This window comes from Micropterus dolomieu, linkage group LG23 (genome assembly GCF_021292245.1).
Source record: "Micropterus dolomieu isolate WLL.071019.BEF.003 ecotype Adirondacks linkage group LG23, ASM2129224v1, whole genome shotgun sequence".
Classification (NCBI taxonomy): Eukaryota; Metazoa; Chordata; class Actinopteri; order Centrarchiformes; family Centrarchidae; genus Micropterus; species Micropterus dolomieu.
In genome coordinates, this window is record NC_060172.1 from 8,017,637 (window position 1) to 8,028,210 (window position 10,574).

Here is a 10,574-nt window from a genome sequence, read left to right on the forward strand (position 1 = left end):
ACAAAAGATGGCTGGAAATTAAATCTTTTCTGCTACACAGGAAGTGGAGTTAATTAATCTGATTAAAAAGAACATCACTGAGGCTCATTATGCGGAGCATGCATAATTAACCTGCACACTGTCTGCGAAAGGAAGGAAGGATTCTTTATCTGCTATAGGAAAGTTGAGATGTCTGGACAGTTATGGTTTCTTATAAAGTCTCTTCATCAGTAGTGGTGTTTGTGTTGCAGCCGCAGGCCATCTACTGTAAAGACGTGCTGGACATCGAGCAGTTCTCCACAGTGAAAGGAGTAGAGCTGGAGCCAAAGGACGAGTCCTTCTACAGCAAAGTGTCCACGGGCAGCGTCTCCATTCCCTGGCAGAATGAGGTGAGAGACATTCATAAACACGTACTGGACACACAAGCGGGATGTTACCTCTTTTACTTGCAGTATGTCTCCCTGTGCATGCGATACAAAGAAAGGTCTTTTCTCCTGCAGATGATCGAGACGGAGTGTTTCGCAGAGCTGAATGTTTTCTACCAGGACGGTGCGGTTCCCCCTGACCTGGACTGGAGGGGACAGCCGTCTCCTCCACCCAAACAGGGACTCCTGCAGCGGCTGTTCGGCCGTCAGGTCAGTGGACTCACCTCACGTACATCGTTATCCTTTTACCATCCAGTAGTTTGTGCATACCAGCTAGAGATCAGTTTGTCAAGAGTGGACCAGAGTCTGAACCTGTCTCTGTTTCTCCTGCAATCATTAGCCGCGTTTCCACCAAAAGTACCCAGAACTTTTAGTCCCAGTTGAGTCTACTTTTCAAGATACTAAAAGGTTCCTTCAGTCCATTGTTGTGTGCGTTTCCACCGCGATCTTCAGACCTGCAAAGATTGCAGATGCATATAAAGCAACGGACAGGCATCACACAGTGTCCAAGGAGGAGTTTCAAGTTGTGCTGCTGTTGATTGTGGTTTATTAGTTTGCGAATGTGGTCATTAAGTCAACGGTGGAAAAGGGACAAGCAGCAGTAGTAAAGAGGATTCAAAATGCTCGAAAAGCTAGACTTAAAGCGAGTAGCCTCTACTCAACCAATCAGAAATGTTCAGCACTGCAAGTTCCAGTACTTTGGGAAAGTACTACATTCCTTGTAAGGTTCTTTCACTAGCAAGGACCACAATCAACAGGTATGATTAAAGGATTTATTGATTAACGGACAGAAGATGTATGAAGCTTGCAGTAGCTGAATAGACATTAGAAAGTGTTATGGGGAAGCTACGATAGGGAAATCCGCCGTAGCACCCGGGCACGACGGACCCCCTATAAACCTATGGCGAGGAGGAAGATCAGGAGGCAGGACAGAGAAAGGGGTGGGAAGGAGGGATGCAGGATACGAGGGCGAAGGGGAGGATTTAGGACGTGTGGGTATTTATGGAAATGCTGGCGATGATGTGCTTGATGTGTGGTCCCGCTCCTGAAACTCTGCTAATTAGCACCACTTGTTCCTGGGTAAAGTTCCTGCAGGGGAAATGCAGCTCTTGTTTTTACATTAAAAAAAACTTTTAGTCGCCCTCCACTCAAAAATGTGTTTTGTTTATTGTTATTGCACAAGTGTTTTAGCTCTGACAGGAGCTGCATGTATGTGCAGTTAGTTTTCACATCCATCTGCTGAAGGAGGAAAGTTTCTTTCTCTGTGCTCACTTCAAGTCTCCATTACTTGAAGCCTCCATGTCAGAAACAATGAGTATTTTACTCTTCAGTGAACTGGCTTCAGTAAGTTCAAAGCTTAAAAAGTTTGTGTTCAGACAATATTAGAAATATTTGTACACACAAAAAAAGTTAAAGCCTTTTACTGGCCTGGTGGGGCTACACGTTTCAACAAATAAACGTATCTTTCAGTTAGAAAACTTTAAACTTTTGTAAATATGGACATGCTATACAACATTAGATTGGTTAGATTCTCCACAATTCAATTGTTGCACCAACCGGCAATTGAGGGGCTATCCCAAATATTGATTATCTGCAGGATAAGTTGAAGAATGATTTAAGCAACTGAAATCCATCCATCGTCAACCGCTTATCATCGCAGGGCCACACATAGGGGACACACTCACTCAATTTTGGAGACAGCAATTCACCTAGCTCTCTCATGTCTTTGGGATGGTGGGAGGAGAACATGCAAACTCCACAAAGAAAGGCCGGGGCAACTGAGGTTTGAACCCACAACCTTCTTGCTGTGAGGCAACATTGCTAACCACTGCACCACTGCGCCAACTGTGGCTGACTTTCGCCGACATGATGGTCTAACATGAGCTGCAGGCGACTGCAGGGGCGGGGTATAAAAACGAGGCCGTCAAGTCGGACACATTCTGCCTCCATCAGATTACTGTGAGCTGAGATCAATGACTGATCTAGGTAATAGTGAGGTTCCAACTTTGTGCAGCCGGAGAAATGCAACTGCACAATTTCTAACCAGCATGCCTTATTTTAAGTCCAGCATGCATCAAGTTAAGTCGGCGCTGCGCACCTAAAGTAACTCTCTGCTCTCTGCTCCCTCTGCAGGACTGCTGTGGTAACTGCAGTGACAGTGACGAGGAGCCCACCAGGCTGTGACACACACACACACACACACACACACACTCTCATTTGTTTACAACTTTTGCACATTTGTATTTTTAGGATAGTACTATCTCTAAATGTCAGAATGTATATTTTCAGCATAGCCATAATGTTTAATGTTATTTAAAATGTGTGAAATATCGGCTGTCGACGCGTTCCAAACGAGGAGACGGGATCTTACAGAAGATGAACAGATGTTTTGTTTTTGTTTGTTTTTTTTGTCGAGGGAATGCTTTGCTTTCACGTTCATCCACTTACTCATGTTCACATTACTGATCTGGGAGCTGCTGCTGTCTACTCAGAAGCTCCACCGGAACAATCACCTGGTGTAAAAGTGCCTTGCTCAAGGGCACCGTGGCAGTGGTTAACTAAGGGAGGACTAAGCATTCCTCGATCTCTTTACCTTTCCCAACTTCGTCCAGGGAACCAAACAAGTGACTTTCAGTTCATAAACTGTGACCACTTTTCTTCTTCCGCCCTCCATTCTGCTCAGACCAACCTCAACTCTATTTTCAGCTTTAGTTTTCTTCTATTTAATTCTTTCTTAAAAGTGTGATTTTTTAAATTTTTGCTTAGACATTTTGGTTTTTGAAATGGTGACGCCAGGGCCATTAAGTTGTCTACATGTGCGGATATTTTTTATATCAATAATATTATTAATATTTTTTAATTTTTGCGATTATTGAGACAATCGACTTGTCGTGTCAGTGTGACTCCAGTTACTCTCGTCAGTTCAGTGCCAGTTTTGGAATGTGACTGTAAAAAGGTATTTTACAGAAACTCTGAGAGTTAAGTTCATAATTTTCATGCTCTGATTATACAAATTGCTTGTACATGCTTGTGCCTTTTTGATACTCCTTTATTTTCTCCCATGTTTGGTCCACAGTGAACAACTCACACATGTTATGTTGATGCTGCAATGAAGGAAGTATCCATTCACTGTTTCTTTATACCAATATACTACAGTATATTTATACAAACATATATGAACATTACATTTTTAGCAAAGTCAGTAATCCAAAAAAAATAATACACAAGGACGACGGGGTGGTAATCAGCTGTTAAGTGTCCGGTGATAAAGGCTGCCCAGCACACCTGATCATGAATATGATGAATGACCACTGATTGTGAAGCATGAATGAAGTATCTGGTGCCAAGTTTAGATATTTTTTATGTATTTAAAGCCTTTATTCATCATTGGACAGCTTGAGTGTGACAGGAGATGTGGGAGAGAGAGGAAGCAAGCAGGAAAAGGCCCCGGGTCGGTTTTACACGGGACGTGCGCATTAGCGATGAGCTAGCCAGCATAATTTAAGTGGTCTACCCAATCTAATGCTATGCTAGGTTAATTAATGTATTTTACAAAATACTTTATGGGCTCAAATTATCAAAAATATTTGGGTAATTGTGTGTACATTTTGGCTTTACGGACTATTTATGGACAGCAGAAATCAAAGCTCTTGTCCAACAGCTTTGCTTTTGCAGCTTGTTTGAGCAGCAGACACTAACTACACCATGAGTGCATACATTTACCAGAATATGGCAGTACTAAGTCTAACGCAGGGGTTCTGGTCCAAGTCAAGTACGGTCTGTCCATTCAGAAAAGAAGATTTTAATCCTCCCCAAAAAAGGGGGTTTGTTTAACTTGAAAACATGAATTTTTTTCCCCCCAACTTTTCAAATATACCTCCCCCAAAAAAACAAAGAACATCAAACTTTCTATGTCTGTATACTGACCAGGGGCCAGTTCCACAAACGTGATTTGCTGGCTCACTTCGTATCTTGTATGGTTCAGTGTGTTGCTCGAGGAAACTTTGACATGCGGACGGGAGAACCGAGGGGATTGAACTGCCAACCCTGTGAGGTCAACACTCTCCACAAACTGAGCTACACGACGCAAACCTGTATTAGTGTTTAACAGCCGTACAACTTGCAATCTAAAATCGGTCAATGATCAGAAAAGAATGAATCAAGACAGCATTCAGTGGTCATTGTCATTTATTATTATTTACTTATAATTATTACAGATACAATTTGAGTCTGTAAGCAAGCCATAGGTTTGTTTTTCTGCTGTCTCTCAGGGTTTCTGTAGAATTTAATTCTTTTTCCTTTACTTTGCTCTGATCATAAGATGGATTTACATTTGCCCTGCCAGTAGACTACTTTGTGTGTGGTAGTAACAATGCAAGGAAAAAGTCCAAAGTTTTGTCTGTCCAGATCTGCCGCAGGCTGCATCCTAGGCTGATCAGGTGATTAAAATCACATCAAAGGCAACGACAAGAGTAACTGAAGCTTTTTGGGTCAAACCCTTCGTCGAACAGAGACTGAAGCTGGTCTTTTCATCACTGCAGTGAAATGCCTCAGCTGGTACTGTTGCAGTCAATGGCTTCCTCAAAACATATGGCCTCTGATTTTAAGCTATTAAAATTAAATACCTCTGAATGTATCAATGGCTCTCATGTTATTTCTGTAGACTGATATTTGAGAAGGCAGAAAACAGAAACCATTTTTCCCTGCTGATAAATATGACAACCATGCATTCATAAATGTGTGAAATTTTTCTGGTTTGAGAATTTGTCCAAAATGAACCAAATAGTGATGTTTCAGCTACATTTAATAAGCTGAAGTGAGGTTGAGTCGTGTTTAAAATGTTGTTTGCCATTCTAAAAGTTTCTCAGTTGCCTTCTGTGGTGTCAAGCCATTCAGATAATAGAAACATAGATTTGACAATTGCTCTTCCTTTGGATCCTGAACTGGTGGTAGACAAGAATCCCAGCATGAATTTGTAATCAAGAAAATTCCCCGGCGGGAAATCATTTAGATTTATTCTTTAACATTTGCTCTGAGATTTTCAGAGATGGCTGGCTGGTGATTTAACATAGCCACTAATGTCTCTGTAACATTTGAAAAATAACTGAGAATTCACTTTACAAGAAAAGTTCTTGTCGCAGGTTTGGACTTACTAAAAATCTGCATTGAGAGGCCAAACTGCTGTGAGCACTGCAAATGAAAACTTGCCACATGAAACAATCTGCAAGGGTATCTGAGAATTATGTGTTTTAATACAGTCTAGGGCTGCATCTAATTATTTTTTTTTCAATATCACTAATCTGCTGATTACTTCGCAATTGATCAAGTCATTGTTTTTGTCTATAAAATGTCAGAAAATACTGTAAATCGACGTTATAAACGTCCTCAAATGTCTTCTTTTTGTCTGACCAACAGTCCAAACACCCAAAATATTTACTTTACTGCCATATGTGACAAAGAAATTTATCAAATGTGGTTTTTGTGAATTCTGGTGTCAGAAAAGGCCTTTTGATGAGCAACAGATGGATTTATTGGTTAAGTTTCTTTGGATAAATCAGAGACAAAGTTTTTATTGAAGCACTTAACGAGTTAATTAAAACCAAACCAGTTATCCATAGAAGATGACAAAGTCCAAGGTGCCTTTTGGTGTTTGAAGGTACTCCTCCAGCCTGTAGTCGCCTCTTTTTATACATACTGTATGTGTCTGTACATGTGCTCGTGCAAAGCCTGCTGCTGCGTCAGCTTCAGTTCACTTCCTGTCTGTGGTATTCTGAGCGTTCGTTGGCAGAACCGTCGCTCTGGACGATGAGACTGAAAGAATCCCAGCCCTGAAAGACTTCTGTCCACCCTCCTTCCCCCGACCTCTGAACTCTGGAGTCTCTGCGGTGATTTTTATAAAGACTGAGAGGTCAAAGGGGGAAGTTGAGGAGAAGAGCTTGGCAACATTCACCGTGGACGCTTAAATCAGGACTCAACTGCTGTCAGATAACCACTGTCTTCAATGTTTCCTTTGTGTGAAAGATTGAGTCAACACTGTAATCAGCCTTAAATATAAATCCTGTTTATTTCAAATTGGGTCTTATTTGTGTAGTTTTGTTCATCTTTCTTATCAGTAATATTAACATTGTATTCACCAAGTTAATGGCTAAAATCTGGGAACATGGGATAAGATAAGATCACATGTTTGATGATAGATTTGTGGTTTTTCTCTGTGGTCTTCTCACTGGTTTGAAATGGACGGGACTCAGTTGGGAAAAAAAGCGATGTCACAAAACCAAAATGTGATCACAGAACAATAAATGAACGGACATGTACACAACATCGGACTGAATGATGTGAAACTACTTGGCTGTTAAGTGTGATTATCAGGCCACTGAGAGAAAGAGAGAGATCTGGGACACCTACACATTAATTTAATCACATCCCATTCTTAATCCGTAGGCATTAATATGGAGGTGGTCCCCCTTTTGCAGCCGTAACAGGATCCACTCTTCTGGGAAGACTCACTACAAGATTTTGGAGTGTGTCCGTGGGAATATTTGCCCATTCATCCAGAGGAGCATTAGTGAGTTCAGACACTGACGTCGGACGGGAGGGCCTGGCTCGGTTGAGGTCAGGGCTCTGTGCGGGTCAGGTTCTTCCACACCAAAACCATTTCTTAGCAGGCTTATAGAAACAAGAAGAAGGCCAAACACAAACTGTTGGACGAACTATTTTCTAAAATTGTATGCTGTAGCGTTAAGATTTCCCTTAACCCTTTCATGCATGGTGTGGCAGTTATTTTAACTTCATTGTGGGTTACTTTATCATGGTTATGTTCTCCAAGTCATTTGAGGACAGTGTCACAGTTGATTGAGACCTCATCAATCCAAGATGGCCGACTGATAGCCATGCGCTAAATTAAATGCCTTAGGCATATCTGTGAAAAACCTTTATTCAAGGAGGTCAGTCAAAATAAAAATAGTAGCATGTACAGTATTATTAACAGGTTTATGTTTTATAAATTCAAATTTAGAGTAAAATGCAGTTTTTATACACCAAAAACCAACTGTCCACGTATGTGGACGTCATGCAACAGTGGAGTCAAATTGCACTAAGTTTGATTTCTGTAACCAGGCAGTTTATCTATTCTAATTTTTCAAAGATGTGATAAAATGGTATTATAATAAAACAGACATTAACAAATATATGAACAAGAATAACAGCATTAAATTGCAACTTTTCACTGCTTTGTAGCCTTTACACGAAATAAGAATAAGTATTGTACTCACATACTGTAAAGAAATCAGTTTTAACTATGTTACATGTTGGATGTTGATATGAAAAACTGAGATGATTCAACATGAAGTTAGATGAAGATCACATGCTAATGGGTGTCCACATACATGTAACCACAGTTATCAATACCACTGTGAGTGTTTTTCCTCTATTTGTTCCTAAAACAGGTGTTTTATTGTTAATTTCCAACCACTGAGCTTAAATGCATTTACATTCATTTAGCTGACGCTTTTATCCAAAGCCACTTACAGTTGCTATACATGTCAGAGGTCGCACGCCTCTGGAGCAACGAGGGGTTAAATGTCTTGCTCAGGGACACAATGGTGGATGTCTCACAGTGGCAATTGAACACAGGCCTCCCACACCAAAGGCTGGTATCTTATCTATGCGCCATCACCATACATAGCATAACATGACATAAAAACATAATAATCCATATTGTCAGGTGTGACACTCCTTTGTTGCATGGTGTCCACATACGGGGTTAATTTAAAAACAAAACAGAAAGAAAATGTAAATGAATTTGTATTTTAGCCCAATTTTGAGTAATAAAAATCTTTTTTTTTTTATAAACCTAGATAATGTTTTTAATAATTCATGCATGAGAGGGTTAATAGAGACCACACCATGAAGAAACCGCCCCTGCCAAAAGGTATTAGGACAGGGGTGTCCACATACTTATGGCCATATAGCGTACATACTGAAAAATCTGTTGCGTGAATACTTTAGATTTGAACAGGGATGTGCCCGCCAACATTTCCATTTTCAAGTTCAGCCATAGCTCCAAATTCATATTGGTGGGGTGGTGGTGATGGCACAATAGATAAGACACATGCCTTTAGTGTGAGAGACACGGGTTTAATCCCCCAGTGTGACCCATCCACCATTGTGTCCCCAAGCAAGACCCTTAACCCCTCGTTGCTCCAGAGGTGTGTCATCTGACATATAAACCAATTGTAAGTCGCTTTGGATAAAAGTGTCAATGAAGTAATGTATTAGAGTAATTAGCATTTCACAGCAAAATTATTAGCTAAAACAAAAGCAAGTATGTTCAAAGTTCCCCCTTTCATCCAGCATATATCACACAGATTCCTTGTTAATGTGCTAGTTCTTGCTTTTACTTATTAAGAGGGCTTCATTTATTTTTTGTAGAATATCTAATATAATTATGTGTTTCTGCTTCTCCATTATACTTAGGATTATGAGAAATAATATATTTATCCTGCCAACCGCTTCTTTTAATCAAGATGAGGCTGTCTTTAAATGAGTGAGTAATAGAAATGTCAAATAGGCCTAAAATGGATTTGTATAAATACTCCAACAGCTTTGGTGATGTGTAATCTCAGCAGCTGTGTTGGTGTGTTTCCAACCTGACTGACTCGTCGCATTTCCATTTTTTTTTTTTTTTGACGTCACCATGTTCCCAGAGCTCAGCTATTAATTTGGTGAGTAGTGCAATGATATTATTACTAATAGAAATAATGGGACAGATTGTGACAAATCAGAATGATCCTTTGAAAAGTGAAAACTGTTTTAAATTGGAAGAAATTAGAATAGAAATAAACGTTCGTAACCATTGGGACTAAAATTGCTCTGCTTCATTGTCACCTGATAACTTGAATATCAGTGAAACAGTGAAAAAGTTGTGTTAGTAAATCCTCAGTTTGTGTGGTGGGCACGTTTATTTTATGATGAAACAAATCCTATATATTTGGGCTTAGCTATAATGTTATATAGATTTTAAATGAGCGCTGAATCTTGTTTTTCTGTTGCCAGTGTTATTTGTCTGTGTTCAGCTTGTAAACACAGAGAACAGACGAAGACTTTTGTTTTTTGCCGTAAACCAACTTCTTTACTCTGTGGTTTTGTCCTTCTACCTTTGGTTGATTTAATATAGTTAATGGTTTGGACAAAATCTATGTTTAGGGTTATTATATGATGGATGGATGTTACACAACAACCCAAACACAGTGATGTTTCAATTTGGCTCAACTTTTAAACACAATTCTTACGCGTGAAAACATTTAAGTTTGTTTTTCCAGAGTTTCAAAACTGAAACTGATCGTGTCCACAAAAAAAATTCATTAACATGCACATGTGAATTTCACATGATTTTTATTTTTTAAGAATTTTATACATTTTTAGAGATTAGACAGGTTGTGTTATAAGATTTTGAGCATTCTGGAGACATTTTCTGCACCAATTTAGCGTGGAAATATCTTTATTTATATAAAGAGAAACAATGTTTTTTTCACTTAAGTTACTTTTTTGGGACAAGGCATTCTTCCATATTTAAATTGCACTGCATGTTTTCTTATTATACAAACAAACCTCTCTCAAAGCATTTTCATTGGTTAGTTAACATTTCTTGGTGCAAGCTATTTTACAGAACAATGCTTTCAATCAGTCATGGGGACAAAATCAGCCATTTCAAAATGTTGAGGGGACTTTTCTCCTGTGTCCCCAGTCCAAACAACTATTGGCCTCCATTAATTTCAGTGTGATACAAAAATGAATGTAGATTTTGCTTGATAGAGTTGTTTAACCCATCATACAAAGGATATGTCATCTTATAATTATGTCCAGAATATTAAGTTTGACATCTGAAAACAGACCAGGTGAAAATTAAATTTCATTTAATTAATAAACAATTTAATCAGCAAAGTAAAATAGTGAACTAGTCAATACTCAGTTACCTGAGATATATTTTAACACTCTTAAATTCAGTGTCACACTAAAACTGTTTATTTACCCTAAATCACTTCACTTTAATTGCATTTTAGTAATCATTTAACTTCTGTTCTTGTGTAATAACTTTTGAATGAATCCTGCTTAAATTGTATTTATGTATGAAAACAACCAAAGTCAAATATCACCTTAACTTATTTTCTG

The 10,574-nt window shown here is 39.1% G+C and overlaps 1 protein-coding gene across 1 annotated transcript in view; it reads left to right on the plus strand.

Moving 5' to 3' along the window:
- The window catches only part of grk6 (G protein-coupled receptor kinase 6), a 76,040-nt gene extending 69,564 nt beyond the window's left edge, over window positions 1-6,476 (plus strand). Inside the window, exons 14-16 of the mRNA XM_046039661.1 lie at window positions 231-368; window positions 480-614; window positions 2,538-6,476. Coding sequence (XP_045895617.1) covers window positions 231-368; window positions 480-614; window positions 2,538-2,588 — 324 coding nt within the window. The 3' untranslated portion in view covers window positions 2,589-6,476. The remainder of the gene's footprint in view (window positions 1-230; window positions 369-479; window positions 615-2,537) is intronic.
- The last annotated feature ends 4,098 nt before the right edge of the window (window positions 6,477-10,574 follow it).